This window comes from Microcaecilia unicolor, unplaced genomic scaffold, assembly GCF_901765095.1.
Source record: "Microcaecilia unicolor unplaced genomic scaffold, aMicUni1.1, whole genome shotgun sequence".
Taxonomy (NCBI): domain Eukaryota; kingdom Metazoa; phylum Chordata; class Amphibia; order Gymnophiona; family Siphonopidae; genus Microcaecilia; species Microcaecilia unicolor.
In genome coordinates this window covers 77,961-94,195 of record NW_021963420.1, presented here as the reverse complement: position 1 = coordinate 94,195, position 16,235 = coordinate 77,961, and the positions used below count along the sequence as shown (strand labels likewise).

The 16,235-nt window shown below is 42.2% G+C and overlaps 1 protein-coding gene across 1 annotated transcript in view; it reads right to left on the bottom strand.

Moving 5' to 3' along the window:
- Nucleotides 1–3,788: 3,788 nt before the first annotated feature.
- LOC115459310 (BTB/POZ domain-containing protein KCTD9-like) overlaps nt 3,789–16,235 on the bottom strand; it is a gene marked incomplete at its 3' end in the record, with an annotated part of 49,601 nt that continues 37,154 nt past the window's right edge. The window contains exons 5-9 of the mRNA XM_030189156.1: nt 12,980–13,038; nt 10,218–10,346; nt 7,302–7,369; nt 6,127–6,222; nt 3,789–3,938 (exon numbers count right to left, since the gene is read on the bottom strand). Coding sequence (XP_030045016.1) covers nt 3,789–3,938; nt 6,127–6,222; nt 7,302–7,369; nt 10,218–10,346; nt 12,980–13,038 — 502 coding nt within the window. The remainder of the gene's footprint in view (nt 3,939–6,126; nt 6,223–7,301; nt 7,370–10,217; nt 10,347–12,979; nt 13,039–16,235) is intronic.

Here is a 16,235-nt window from a genome sequence, read left to right as displayed (position 1 = left end):
CGGGTGCTGAGCCCCCAGCCCTCTCCCTCAAACCCACTACCCACAAATGTACAACACTACCATAGCTCTTAGGGTGAAGGGGGCACCTACATCTGGGTACAGTGGGTTTTGGAGGCCTCCCATTTACCAGCACAAGTGTTACAGGTAGGGGGGGATGGGCCTTGGTCCGCCTGCCTGAAGTGCACTGTGGTACCCACTAAAAGTGCTCCAGGCCTCTAGGACTTGTTGCTGCTGTAGAACCTCGGCACCACCAGTTGACACCTGAAGACTAATGTCTCCGAAAACGTCCTTTATTGGAATAAGCACGTTTACTCACAGTTAACTGCAGATCAGAGGTTGTGCCCCTCCTGCAAAGTCTCTCCCTGGTACTGAGATTAGCAGTAGGTCAGAGCTGGCAGAATGCTGTACAATGCCCACTTTCAGTAAAGTGGGTAACACATGAAAGGCAGCTAAAACTGGCTTACAAAATTGGCCACTACCTCATGGACTACCGGAAACAAAACAGGGCGCACACTGATCTAGTAAGCAGAGGGAAAAGCCCATGGGAGTAGAGCCTACCAAAATACCAACATCGTGAGCATTTAACACAAGCTAGTGGAATCACGGAGCCCCATACAGTACACCCACCACAATGCATTTGCTGATTGGGACTCTTGCAGTGCCCTTAACAGAAAAAGGTGTCACACTCACCCAAGACCCACATCAGAATCAGGGAAAAGCTGACATTCTGCGTCATGGAGGTGGGTATGGCATTTGAGCCTGGCATACAGGCTGGAAAAAAGAGTTTTAAAGTGTTTTTTTTTTGGTGGGAGGGGGTTAGTGACCACTGGGGGAGTCAGGGAGGTGATCCCCGATTCCGTCCGGTGGTCATCTGGTCAGTTTGGGGCAGTTTTTTGGGACTTGGACCTGAAAAAAAAAGGGTCCAAATTCTCATCCAAACGCCCTTCTTGTTTCGATTATCAGCTAAAGACGCCCATCTCTCCTCGGCCGATAACCACGCCCTAGTCCAGCCTTCGCCACGCCTCCAACACGCCCCCGTCAACTTTGTTCGTTCCTGCGACGGAATGCAGTTGAAGACTACCAAAATCAGCATTCGATTATACCGATTTGGTCACACACGGGAGAAAGACGCCCATCTCCCGATTTGGGTCGAAATATGGGCGTCTTTCTCTTTCGAAAATAACCTGGTTAGTCTCCCTTAGACTTCTGACCAACTTATCCAGATCCTCACCAAACAGGGAGCCTCGGAAGGGAAACCTGCTCAATTTAGACTTGGACGCCGCATCAATCGACCAGCCTCGGACCACAACAACCACCAGGCTGCTATACTAAGAGCTACAGACTTAAAGGACGCACAGAGCAGATCATACAAGGCATCTGATAAGGAGGAGGCGCCCATCTTCAATGTGGTGGCCTCCTGATCCACTACGAACCAATCATGCAACTCTGTCCAATGAAAACATGCCCAGTCTGCCAAACCCCCACAAACAGCTGCCTGATCAGCCAAGGCAGCAACATCAAAACTTTGCTTAAGCAGCGCTTCCAGTCAACGATCCTGGGGTTCCCCAAGGGTGTAGCCACCATCCATGAGCCCCGTATTTTTCTTGGTGACTGCAGAGACTAGTGTCCACCATGGGGGAACGCAAGGACTCCAGATCCTGCTCTGGAATGGGATAAAGACGAACCATGGACTTTGCAACCCGAAAAGGGGGCTTCCAGAGAAGCCCACTGCGTCTGGATAACATCTCAAATGTCCTGGTGCATGGGGGAAACAGCAGGAGGATCTGCGAACCCCCTTAAGGAAGCCACATCTAAGGAGCCTCCAGGGAGACTCCTCGAACTGCAGCATGGAAGACACCTGGAAAATCAGTTCCTGCAGCTCCTCCCGATGGAAAATGTGAACAACCGAGGCATCCTCCCCTAAAGGCAGCTCCTCCTGCCAGGAGTTGTCCCTCCCCTGGCTGCTCCTAGTCCCCGAGATCCTCCTCCTCAGACAAGCCAGGTAAAGCCTCCAACCTCTGAGAAGAACAGTCCCAGGAGGTCCTCCTCCTCCCATTCTCCATGCTTGCATTTAGAAGGGGGGGGGGGGGGGAGAGAGGAAGAGGAGTCTCCCTGAAGCACAGCTCCCTCCTGCGGGGCAGCCCTAGTTTGCTCCAGGCAAAAGGCCTACATGGCCAAAACAAATTCCGGGGGAAAAAATCAACTCCCGAAGCACTAGGCGGTGTCAGGCCGAAGGGGCAGAGACCCCAAGGCAGAAAAGGCCAGAGACAAAATGGTGGCGGTTCCCGCCAAAAACAAGGCAACCACCCGAATGGGCTCACTTGAGTGGGGAGTTGGTATGTGAGGAGTCAGCATAGCTTGCCTGCCCAGACTCCCCACATACCAACTTGGTGCTGCATCCACCCCCAGTGTAGGCAAACTGCGCAGCGCTTAGGGCGCCGAGACATCACCACTAGGAAAGAAAAAAATGTGGGAACTCCGCGGCTCCCTGGAGAAGTATCTGGGCAGAAGGAAAATAACCGCTGAAGGAGAAAACAAACAAAAAAGTCTGCTATTCTGTTTGTAGGGCTTTTTATTTGTTTTTTTTTTAACACATGCGGCTTCACTGCGGTGAAGCTCTGGTGATACTTGTTTTTTTTTTTTTTTTTAACCGACACTCAGGCTAGAAAGTAGCATGGCAGACCCCACAGCAAACTGCCGGCCTGCCCGTAGACAGAGCCAGACGCTGAGTATCACAAACCAAAGGTACCCGCAGCAGGGTCCAAGTGGGGGGAGGGACCCAGCCACCCAGATTTAACACCCCCCGGGGCAAAAGAGACCCCCGCAGGCCTCAACCCCTAAACAGCAGGCAGACAAGAGGGAAGCAAAACCCCAAACTACCTCTGGATTTTTGTTTTCTCAGTTTTCGTTTTTTTAAATAAAGAGTGTTTTCTCTTACCCAATAGCCCCAGGATGAAAACTCAAAGACAAAAAAGAAATCCCAAGGTCCACACAAGTAACCAACTGCACAGGCTTACCACTCCTCCATCTGCTAAGAATGAGAGCAGACTGGTTTCCCCGAGCACTGCAGTGCACAGTACAGCCCACTTATAGGCTCACTTGAAGCACAGTTTATTCTCAGTCTCCATCTGCTGGTCAGAGTGCATAACCATCTGCCAGTCAAGAGGGATGCTGTGGAAATAAATGTTTTATTAAAAAAAAATATATATATATGATCCTCCTGAAATACATTACACAACATAATGCTAAATAACCATGCGATACTGATGATACGCACCTGTGGGCTACGAATGCAGGTGATTGGGAGTCAAACGATAGGTTTGGTTTTGTATTTTTGTTATGTTTTACATTTTGAGACATTTACTTATTTCTAGTGTTGATCTGCAATCCTGTTCAAAAACACACACACAAAAAAAACCACCTTGGGGATTTCTCATTTTTAACATACTGTTTAGTAACACGGAAATAGAAGGCACTGATGCACTTCCCTGCCCTTTCAGTATACTGCCAGTAACTAATTACAAATGAGGAGACAGAGTTACGCTAAATGATCTGAAGAGTGACCACTACTGGAAGAGATAAGTACAACATGTGAAGCCAAATCTGAGACTGGACTGCACGTCATGTTACCAAAAAGATTCAGGAGGCCACAAAACAAAATTGGTGGGAATCTTATTTCTTAAACAAAAAAACTACCACAGATCTTTTCCCTGTTGCTTTCAAGCATTTCTGAAAAGCAGTACCAAGCATGAGTATTTATCTTTAAGGAAGGCAGCAATAAGACTTACATCCAGGACAGATCCTGAGAGATCTGTTCTCTCCAGATTTGCGCAGCACAAGTTGGCATACACCAGATTACACCGGCTCAGATTGGCCATTTTAAAGTTAATGTAACGGAGATCCAGCCGGGATAGATCAGCACCGCTAAAATTCAAACCCTTCAGAAACAATCCAAGAATAAAAAAAAAAAAAAAGGTTATTTAGCAAACAGCACTGGAAATTGAGAGGAAGGGGAATAAGGAGGACACCCAGCATGGAAGCTACCCTGTGACCATGTTACTCTACAGTATCCTGGACAGCTTGTGTTTCATGGCCAGATATTCAGCTCGTGGTGGTCAGCAGTTTAAGCTGCTAACAGCTGCAGACTGGATTAAGCCCAGGTATTCAATGCTGGGTTTTGTCTAAGCTCCAGCATTGACTATCTGGGTAAGTGTGGTCACTCGAAAGTAACTGGGAACCAGCACATTTTCAGACCAGTGCCTGATTAGGCTTAGTGGATCAAGTTAGGATGGATGTCCTAGCTTTGTGTGCTTCTTTAAATTGGTAGCCGACTAAATACCACTGCTAACCAGGTAAGTGGCGACTCCACCCAAGTTCTGTCCCCGCTCCCCAGACCACCCCACCACTAACCAGACTGTGCTGTACTGGTCATAGGCAATAAGCAGATAATGCCAATGACTAAGTGCCACTGAATTTTGGCAGATGGCCAGATCAGTGGGGATGAACTGGGCTGGAGCCTTTCCCATCTGGTTAAACCCTTTTGAATAACAGGCCCCTAGTTTTTTTTTTTTTTTTTTTTTTACATTAAAACGAGGGTAGTGTGTCTCAAGATGATCAGTAATCTCATCCATGTCTGTTTATGTGGTAAGGGAATGACTGTCCCTGTAGGAAGATCATGCTCTTGTGTACCAGCTCCTTGGCAGACTGTGAAAGTTGCCATTTTCTTGGAGTAAAGGGGTTTTACCCAACTCCCACCCTCTAACCATTAGCAATGAGAAGGGACAACAGAAACATACCTAATAAAATTTCAGCTAGTTGAACCAGTCCTCAAAAAAACAAACAAACCCACAAAAGGGCCCCAGAACTGCAATGGAGTCAAGCACAAGACTGCATACGCTACCTCCTTCTCTTTCATTGGCACTCAGTTTTGGAACTCTTTACCGAGGTCCATCAAAACCACTACAGATCATCTAACTTTCTGGAAATCGCTGAAGACCATGTTAGTCAGAAGTGCCTACCCTGCGGACTTCCCCCAGTGACTCCACTGCTGGAAGCACACTGATCTAGAGACATTTGGACATATCCCCCTTCCCTCAAAATTTGCCCTCTCCTTCCATCCATTCCTATTCTTCCCCATTATCTCTTGTAGGTTTGCTGTATTAGCTTCATTTTACTGCATTGGCGCCTGCCTCTGTGGTGCATTGTAAGCCACATTGAGCCTGACACTTGGGAAACTGGGGTACAAATGAGATAAATAAATAAATCTTTAACGGACTGGACCCGACACAGGCTGTGTTTCGGCACACAACAGCACCTGCCTCAGGGGTCAGTATCGATCTCCTTAAGTGTATTAAAGGAGAACGGAGTGTCCTTGTGCTTAAAATTACCGATTATCAAGCAGATTACAATCGGTGCTTTCAACCGCTTAACTCGTAGTTCAAAAGAGTTAAGCGGCTGAAAGCACCGATTGTAATCTGCTTGATAATCTGTAATTTTACGCACAAGGACACTCCATTGTCCTTTAATACACTTAAAGAGATCGATACTAACCCCTCAGGCAGGCGTTGTTGTGCGCTGAAACACGGCCTGTGTTGGGTCCCATCTGTTAAAGATTACATCATTGTTTCCACTTCTGGGGGCCCTTTTGTGCTTTTTTTTGTGTACTACTTTGCTTTGTGTACATTTGGACCCTCTCTGTTTTTGCTGTCAGCTAGTTGAATCAAACAGTCTTATTTCTCAAAAAAGGAAGTCCATAGCAATTTACAAAAATCACAACTAAAAACATCAATACAAATATAATAAATAATAATAATAAATAAATAATAATAAATAAATTTCTACAATACTAATTCACTGCCTCTCCTACACATTTCAGGGAAAGATGTGCCATTTCAACTCTAAACACACTCCCTCCAAAATTCTATATGTTAAAACAAAAGACGACATAAAAACTTTATCCTCTCACAAAGTATTATATACTTATTTTCCAAAAGGGCTGTCATCGTTAGGTTACACTTTATTCCAAGTGAACTAAATTATTATGGAATAAAATAACTAGCAAACAAGAAAAAAAGTGACACAGGAATAAGGCCTTGAGGAATCATTTGGATCTGAAATGTATTGTACCTGGCACCGCAGTTCTGACTTGGTGGATGTTGCAAGCAGAAATCGGACAAACTCCTTCCGGGATATTGGAGAATGGTCTTCTGCTGGTTGAGAATTCTTGAAGAGAAGCAGCAAAGAGATCAAACAGAAATAACCCAATCATTTAAACACCAAATTCCTTAATTCCCTTGTATGTGTTAAAACAGCAGAAAACAAAAGAACATTGTAGTCCTTTTTAATCAAGGGTATTAAACCCTGCAAAAAAAAGAGAACAAGTATCAACTGCTGGGCAAGAGAAGCTTATAATTAAATTCACCAAAGTTCACAAGACTTTTGGCTTCAGCCAGCATTGTACCAAGGGTTAGGTAGATGGGTTAGGCATCTGCCGGAGTGTGCTAGAATTAGGGTATGGTGATGGCACAGCTGGCAAGACAGCAGCAGTGCAGCACTTTAAAAGCTACTGTCAGTGTGGCGATGAGCACAAGGCCACCACCACAATGATAGTGGCTTTTGGAGCTGCAGGAGTTGGACGGAGGTAGGGGGATGGCAGTGTCAGAAGAGAAGAAACAGGTCCTGGAACGGGGGGGGGGGGGGGGAGAAGAAGAGATACTGGAGAAAAAGGGAGGGTCTTGAAGATGCCCCAAGGGGTGGGGGGGAAGGCACATGGCTAAAGGTTCATCTATACTGACAGATATCCTGGTCATACCCATATTATAACATTAGTCAAACCCTGCTAGATTTTCTAATTCTTTCCTTTTTATTTATTTATGGTTCATTTGTATCCCACATTTCCCCACACATGCAGGCACAATGTGGCTTATAGAAAAATTAGGAAAAATTACAAATTGAGAAAATACAGTTAAAGTTGACAAAGGATAGACAAGGGGAGCAGTAGCTAACAATGGGGAACTAAGCAGGATGGGGGAGTGCGGTGGGAATATTAATCAGCAGAGGAACTAGGGGAGTACATTTTAACAAAGAAGTAAGTTTTTAGAAACTCATGCAGGTGTATTGCATATGCATTTATGTACTATAGCCATCTTCCTGCCTCATGCTGTATAGGATGGCCAGGGGCTCTGCATGGAACCACTACAACCAATGAAAAACCATCCCCTGTGCTATACTGTGACAAGACATAGATCTTTGTATGGGGGGGGGGGGGGGGGGAGGGTAAAAAAAAAAAAAAGTATAATTACCCTTATTGCCACTTCTAGGTGCTCAATCAATGAATCTATGCCGAAAAATTTGGCTTCCTCCAAAACACCTAGCAGAAATTAGAAATTGCATTTGTCATTAACAGATAGCATATACTCATATGACCTTCCCATAACTTTGGTCCAAGTGAGCTACAAAAACAGGAACACTGAATGTGTGCAATATGCTGTTATGCCCTGTCGACAGAGTTCACTTATGGAATTACACAGCCATTTCCCCCCCACCGCATATTCTCAGAATAAATATCTTTCACTTGCACCCCTTCCCGACAGCCCAAAATGAGGTAAAAATCAGCCCATGTTTACAGACTAAAATTACTGTTAAATACACACAAACCCTATTGGGCTGATATTCAAAGCAAATTATGTTCACTGGCAAGAGGTGACTGTATAACTTCTTTAATGTGTATTTTTAAAAAATATATATGGAGACTACCACGCTGTAAGTCACTATCCATATAAAAAAGGGGGCAGGGCAAGGGCAGGCAAAGAAGATATTCAAACAGTGATATTCTGTCACTATCCAGAAAAGGACTTACATCCAGGTAAGGTACTTATGTTAAATGCCAGCATGGTAACTGCACTAATCCAGCACTGCTACATATATTTCAAGTTATGTGCAAATGCATTGCTTAGAACAGGGCTAGATTTTCAGCCTGCACAATGATTTATGTTCCTCCTGAAGAGGTAAAAATAGTACTACATATCTTCAAAGCAAGACATTTCTAAGCTTACGCCATTAAAAACGTTTTGGTCATAGTACCTTAATTTGTGTGTCAGTGCAGAGACAGGTAGTGCTAGCTATCATTGATTTTTTTCATTTATTAGCAGGAAGAGGACTACCATGGAAGGGAGGGGAAGGGAAATGGGACTTGATATACCGCCTTTCTGAGGTTTTTTGCAACTACATTCAAAGTGGTTTACATATATTCAGGTAGTAGTAGTAGTACTTGTTTTGTACCAGGGGCAATGGAGGGTTAAGTGACTTGCCCAGAGTCACAAGGAACTGAAGTGGGAATTGAACTCAGTTCCCCAGGATCAAAGTCCACTGCACTAACCACTAGGTTACTCCTCCACTCAAGGACAGACGAAGTCAAAATGTGGTTTAATGTATGCAACCAAACTGCATGACTAAAAAAAATTTAAGCTTCATTTGTTCCATTGCAGCAATATCAACATAAGAGTTGCCCTACTGGGTCAGTCCAAAGGTTCATAGCCCACTATCCTTTTCTAATCAGTGGCCAATATATGTCACAAGTACCTGTAGTAAGATTCCAAGTTACTCATCGCCAAGAATAAGAAGTGGCTGATACAATAGGGACCATACAATTAAAAAAAAGGTCTCCATTGGTAAGAGAGTTTATGTACAAAAAAAAAAAAAGCAAACTTATGCACATACAAGCTATCTGAACTGAATAGTGATGACCCGGGGACAATGCTAGCTTTACTGAAGCCTTTGCGTTCATACCTAAGACAGAGCTTCCTTAGGAGTTTGTAAATGTAAGAATTCATTTTCCAGATAGTTAAGGGTTCTTTGACGACGATTAAAAAAAAAGTGTCTGGTGTTTTTGCTTCATAGAAACTATTGCTGGGTACTTTTTTTCTAGTGGAATCAGATATGTACATCTGTGCCACTTAGGAGTAATGAGCACAGGAAAAAAAAAAAAGACATTGGTATGTTATCAGTGTTTAACTGTAAAATCAGAAGCACTATTTATAAAATGTGCACCTATGCACATAAAATAAACTGCAAAATTTGGTACATTAAATAGCTATGTGTGCAGCACTTTTGGGATACATTTGTAAAGGCAGGCACATACACATTTTCCCTTTGAAAAAAACAAAACAAAATTGGTGTTACCTTGAAAATATGTATTCAGTGCCCAAATTAAGGGGTCTGTTTACTCAGCAGTGCTAGCGGCTGTCTGTGCGCTAATGCTGACACGGCCCATTCAAAGTGAATGGGCTGTGTCAGCACTAGAACACGGACAGCCGCTAGTGTGGCTTAGTAAACCGGAGCACAAGTTTATTATAAAACCAACCACTAAAGGCTATTTCAATGGCAAAAGTATGGGGAAAACATTCACTGCATACTCACACAAAACTGCACACAAATTAAACAAAGGAATAAAAAGACTGAAATTTATTAAACATGCATGCATCAGGACTGGCATTATGCTTGATCTTGAGCACGGTAACAAGACACCAATAGCATAAGAAAATCTACTACAGGTGAAAAAGCCAATTCAGTGTTTATGGGGTTGCTTAGACAGACATGCATAATAATGAAGAATACTGACAAAACACAACAAAAAAAAGTGTCCTTTGTAGAAAATGGATGCGTGTAAGTGAAATCTATCCCTAGTGTTTATTATAGGAAAATAGATGCACTATGGGGGTAATTTCATAGAGCTTATTCTGCATGTAGACTAAGTTTCCATAAACTCTTATAAAATTGCACATGGGTAGACACACAAAGTAGGCACACTGCAAGACTGAACCATGTGATTTACATGCAATTAGGGATAGCACCATATTTTATAGAAAAAAAAAAGTGCACTGGCACCTATGTTGCCTTTATAAACCAGGTGCTTTTTTGGACATTTCACACAGGTGCTCTATTAGAAATTATCCCTAGCATGTGCAAACCCAGTAACCTAAAGAGTTCATAAGCATCCTTTCACACCAGGACTGGGGGTTCATATATAAAAGCACCAGGGTTGCCACTTGCTGGATACAGAAGAGGTAGCTGAAAAATTAAGAAGGAAAAAGGAGATGAAGTGCTGTCAGAAGCAGAGTCTGCCTCAGCAGGCTACAGGAAGACCAGATCCAGATAGTGGATTCATGGAAGCCAGAGAAGCGTTGTATGCTCAAAAGCTTTTTATAGACAGCACCTACCCAATAAATTAATGCCTTCATTTACAATCAGCTGCCCATGCCGTAAATAGTTCAAAATTGGCTCAAAGTATTCTGGGCTACGATCGATTAGAAATGCCCCTCGGTGGTCCTGTGTATTTCCCCAGGCACCTAGTATCACAATCAGTCATTAGTCAATACATTAGAAAATTCAAAAAGGTTCAACATTTTCCCTTGCTTTTTTCATTAAAAAAAAACAAAAAAAAGAAGCAAGCCTTAAGAATAAAAGTTAACCCTTTCATTAAGACCTCCCCCTTGTTCTGTCCTTTTGTTTCATTCACCCCATTTGTAGTCCCTATCTTTTTTGAAGCTGTGTCTGGCCTAACTCCCTAGCACAGTGCTGCTTGCTACCTTCCCTTTCCACAAGCAACTCAGGGGTTTCCTACTTCTTATGTAGAGAGAGGTGGTAGCTGTGTTAGTCCACTTTTAAAGGTAATCAACAGAAACAGAAGAAAATAAAACATAGAAAAGAAAATAAGGTGATACCTTTATTGGACTAAATACATTTTGATTAGGTTTCGAAGGTAACCTTTCTTAATCAGATCCGATGAAGAAGGATTACCTACGAAAGCTAATCAAAAAATGTATTGTTAGTCCAATAAAAAGGTATCACCTTATTTTTTTTCTATGTTTTATTTTCTCTTATTTCTACTGCTTCTTATGGGATCTAAATTAGGTATTACCTTCCCTTCACTCACCTCATTATGCTCCGATTAGCTTGCTCCTGTCCCAGTTCATGTTCTTTTTCTTCCTGCTCCTTCATATGGACTTACCCATTCCTCTGCAATAAGCTGTCTTCCCTCTACCTACACTTCTTACCACCTTTATAAAGGTCATGTGGTTCTGTTAGATACAAAGGTCAGCAAACATGCTGTTGGCAAGACCGTCTATTGGAGTAAAGCAAAGACATTTAATCTCACTTGTTAATTTCCTTTTCTTACATAAGTACATAAGTATTGCCATACTGGGACAGACCAAAGGTCCATCACGACCAGTATCCTGTTTCCAACAGTGGCCAATCCAGGTCACAAATACCTGGCAAGATCCCAAAAAAGTCTAAAACATTTTATCCTGCTTATCCTACAAATAGTGGATTTTCCCCAAGTCCAATTTAATAAAGGTCTATGGACTTTTCCTTTAGGAAGCCATCCAAACTTTTAAAAACTCTGATAAGCTAACCGCCTTTAGCACATTCTCTGGCAACTGAATTCCAGAGTTTAAATACACGTTGAGTGAAGAAACATTTTCTCCAATTCATTTTAAATTTACTATTTTGTAGCTTCATTGCATGCACCCTAGTCCTAGTATTTTTGGAAAGCGTAAACAGACACTTCAGGTGTACCCGTTCAACTCCACTCATTATTTTATAGACCTCTATCATATCTCCCCTCAGCCACCTTTTCTCCAAGCTAAAGAGCCCTAGCCACTTTAGCCTTTCCTCATAGGGAAGTCGTCCCATCCCCTTTATCATTTTCGTCACCCTTCTCTGTACCTTTTCTAATTCCACTATAACTTTTTTGAGATGCGGCGACCAAAATTGAACACAATATTCGAGGTGTGGTCGCACCACAGAGCTATACAAAGGTATTATAACTTCCTCATTTTTGTTTTCCATTCCTTTCCTAATAATACCTAACATTCTATTTGCTTTCTTAGCCGCTGCAGCACAGTGAGCAGATGGTTTCAACTTATCATCAACGACGACACCTAGATCCCTTTCTTGGTCTGTGACTCCTAAAGTGGAACCTTGCATGGTATAGCTATAATTCGGGTTCCTCTTTCCCACATGCATCACTTTGCACTTGCTCACATTAAATGTCATCTGCCATTTAGACGCCAAGACTCCCAGTCTCGTAAGGTCCTCTTAATTTTTCACAATCCTCCTGTGATTTGACTTTGAATAACTTTGTGTTGTCAGCAAACTTAATTACCTCACTAGTGACTCCCATCTCTAGGTCATTTATAAATATGTTAAAAAGCAGCGGTCCCAGCACAGACCCCTGGGGAACCTCATTAACTACCCTTCTCCACCGAGAATACCGACAGTAGAGATGGAGAAACCTACATGTTGGCTGACCTTTATTGTAACTTAGACCTAATTTATAGGTATTCCTTTTCTTATGTCTGGCCTTTTTAAAAATTCTCTATAGTCACATCCTAGTATGAACTTTGTGTATCTCATACCCTTCATGTTTATATTATTTTTCTGAAGTTCTGTGGTTTAATATCTAGTTATCTGGATAACTTCAACCGGATAAACTGAACTTCAGAACACAACCAGTTAAAGGTATCCAGGTAATACTACCTGGGCAATTTTAGTAAAGTTATTTTAGTGGCCCGACTTCCAGTTAAACTTTGTTGGACAGCACCCTGCTATTCAGCATTATTCAGTTAAACTAAAGCCATGCTTTCAGAATGCCCAAAATGCTCTCTTTTCTTAATTTAAGAAACTTGTCAGGCCAAAGAGCTGGTTAGACAAATTATTTTAATACTGGCCTCAAGACAGCACACATAAGGGGTCTCCCAACTGTAGAGCATCCACAACACCCCCAAACCCCACTGGGTCGAGTAGAAAGAGGACCTGAAGTACAACTTGTCTCATACCTCCTGTTTAATGTCTTTATTAAGCGCCAGCCCTCTGTGACAAGGAAGTTTTAATCAGCTACTGTATGAACAAGCTTGGGGTAGAACATAATAAAATAAACTGTGTCCACACAATATATTAATAAAACTTGCCAACTGACCTCTGTCTCTGAACATATGGGCCAGCATGCTGTCAGGTTCCTTACTGATTAAAGTGCTCCTGGCAGTGGAAAGAGAAACAATAATTCAAACAAAACCCACAATTCTTCTCTAAACCCTTATGTATGGATGGTCTTACAAACAAGTAGGCTAAAACCCTCAATTTTGCTAATCTGCAGCTTTTTGGACTTAGTACAGCAAGACAATATTTACCTAGGGACAAGTGAACTAAGCTAAAAAGCCAATAAACTTTGTAGATTTTTGCATGAGATTGAACGGGCTATCCTCACTGGCCACATGGACAACTGGGCCGACCATCTCAGGTGTGAAAAATGGATCACCGTATTATCATGCATATACTGTGCCTACAAAAATAACCTGCACCCATATATAATGAACACAAAATCAGTAGTAATGCAAAATAACCTTGCTATAGTGTGCCCACAAGTATACTGCGCTATGTAACAAACCTTTCTTATGCTCTCTACATATATTTGGCCTGGCCTATAGGACCATGCAAGGAATGAAATGCAAGTCCTACAACACTGACTTCAAACTGAAAGCCGTTGCAAGAGCGGAAGCAACAAGCGACAGAGGGCAGCGAGGTAGTATGAGGGTGGAGAGTTGGCCATTCACAAATGGAGAAAGGAGAAAGCACCAAGAGAACATGAACCCCTGAAAATGCACAGGTCATGGGCAGAAACCAAAATGGCCTCAATTAGAGGACTTGAGAGAATAGATATTTTCTCAATGGAACAAAATCAAGCTCTACCATCGCAATTCAGATTAAAGAGACGCTTCTAGACTGGGATTTCAAGATTCATGAAAAGAAATGGACTTCGTGAGAATGAGAACCACTGTAGGCTAGAGACTTATTTTTTTATTTTTGTTACATTTTGTACCCTGCGCTTTCCCACTCATGGCAGGCTCAATGCGGCTTACATGGGGCAATGGAGGGTTAAGTGACTTGCCCAGAGTCACAAGGAGCTGCCTGTGCCTGAAGTGGGAATTGAACTCAGTTCCTCAGTTCCCCAGGACCAAAGTCCACCACCCTAACCACTAGGCCACAACTGGGAGCGAAAGTTGATAAGACTTCCATGAATTTGTTTCCAAAGAAAATCTCTGAACTCTGTATCTCTGCAAAGGACATTATTAACATGGATGAAGTTCTGACGTCTTGATGTCCTGGCCACCAGGACAGTGGCTGCTTCAGGTACAAAAACTGCAGCCATTACAACCACAGGACATGAGAGGTCTTGCTTCACCATTTCCTCGTATGTACTACGACTGGGGTAAAATTAAAGCGGATGGTAGTTTAAGAGAATTACCATGCTCTGCAAAAAAATGTTCACCGGCGTGGTTGTCCATTGCAATAAGGGGGGAATGGATGGACTGATCTTACCAAAAGTATGGTTAGATCAATAATATAGGGCCAAGAAAGGGGGATTCTTTTCAAAGAAAGACCTTACTAATTTGACGCCATGACTGCACACAGAAAAAAAATGTTAAAAGTTATATAAACTCCGCTGGTGCCCATACAGCTGTTATTCCTGCTGGTCTTATCTGCAACCTACAGTTTGCTAGATATAGCGGTTAACCATCCATTCAAAATGTTTGTAAGAAGAGTGTGATGAATGGATGCGGCCTGGGATTCATGAATTTATACCATCAGGATGCGGGCAACATTTTCAGAAGTTTGCAAGTGGGTGGCTTCTGCCTGGGGGAAAACACCACCAGAAATCATCTGCAATGGGTTCAGAAAGGCTGGGATTCTGTACAAGTACAAAGACATATCTGGATACTGATGGCAAAGATGAAGATAGCAATAGCAGTGACAAAATATCACTACTACAGAAATTACAGAAGAACATCTACAGGCGGTTCTTATGTATTTCAACAATGATGTTGGTAAGCGAACAGACTCTGAAGGGTTCGAGGAGTTCGATGAGGATTGAGAATGTTTGGACTGGAAATGGTCTATTCTAGATGACTTCACATGATTTCTTCTCAAGAGATTTAAAAAACTGAAACACCCAGGTCTATATTCAAATCAACCCTTGTTAAATTTAAAGATTCATTAAATAAATCACACATTACAAGCTAAGGCTTCCTATTTCATTTGTTACAGTGCACACAAAGGTATGCGCAGCTGTCTTGTGTGTTGTAAAAAACAGAGGTGTAATACGTGCTTTGTTTTTGTAAAAATATGGCAGCCCACTTGTCCATAAGACCATCCGCAGATAACAATCTTTTTGGCTCAGATCACATCTAGGTTTTACACATGGAAACACGCTCATAAAACTGTGTGGGATAAGCACATTAAGCAGATGAACAGAAAATAGCACTTGCACAGTATACATGTAGAAATTCCTGGGGGACACAGTTTGGGTAGAGCTGTGACGTACGTACATACATACAGTACTCACACATTTGCACCTGCCTCAGAACAAATACGAAAAGCTGATGCACAAGCATTCATGTGGTGTCTATGTTGCTTTCATGAAAAGCAACTGAGGTTAGACTAGTAAGCATAAGCCCACATCAACTGGAAAATCACAATACTAAATGGCTTATATATCAATATTAAAAAAAAAAAAAAAAAAAAAAAAAAAACCTCCAACACAAAAACACAAGAAGGCAGTAAAGTCAGCAAGGATGGTGTGAGAGACACATAGGTAGATGGATCCTTGATACAGCCGGATGGCGAAACATGACATGTCGGACCAGAAAAAAATCCCCAGAGCCGACACTATTCAGATAAGTCTTGAACAACACTAAGTTTTTTTTCTTCAAAAGTTGTGAAACATTTAAGAAAAAATATATTAAAACATTAAAAAAAACCCCCACCAATGATGACTTTGGAGAGTTGGTTTAGAGGTACAAAAACTATTATTCATCATATCTCCCTGCTAAGGTCTTCCCAAAAAAAAACCATTTTTTTTTTTGCATATTGATATAAGCCGTTTGCTATTTATTGTGGATTTCATAAAATAGGCACATTACTGGCAATTTAATAAGCGCCCTTTTGTAAGTACATAAGTATCAGCCTACTGGGGCAGACCAAAAGATCCCCAAACCCACCATTCCGTTTCCAACAGTGGTCCATCCAAGTCACAAGTATCCGGTGATCTCAAAGGAGTAAAATAGATTTCATGCTGCTTATTCCAGTAACGAGTATTAGATTTCTCAAGAAAAAAAAAAAAAAAGATAAAATAAAATTAGTCTTTCCCACTATTCCAGAACCTGTGGGATAGTTGT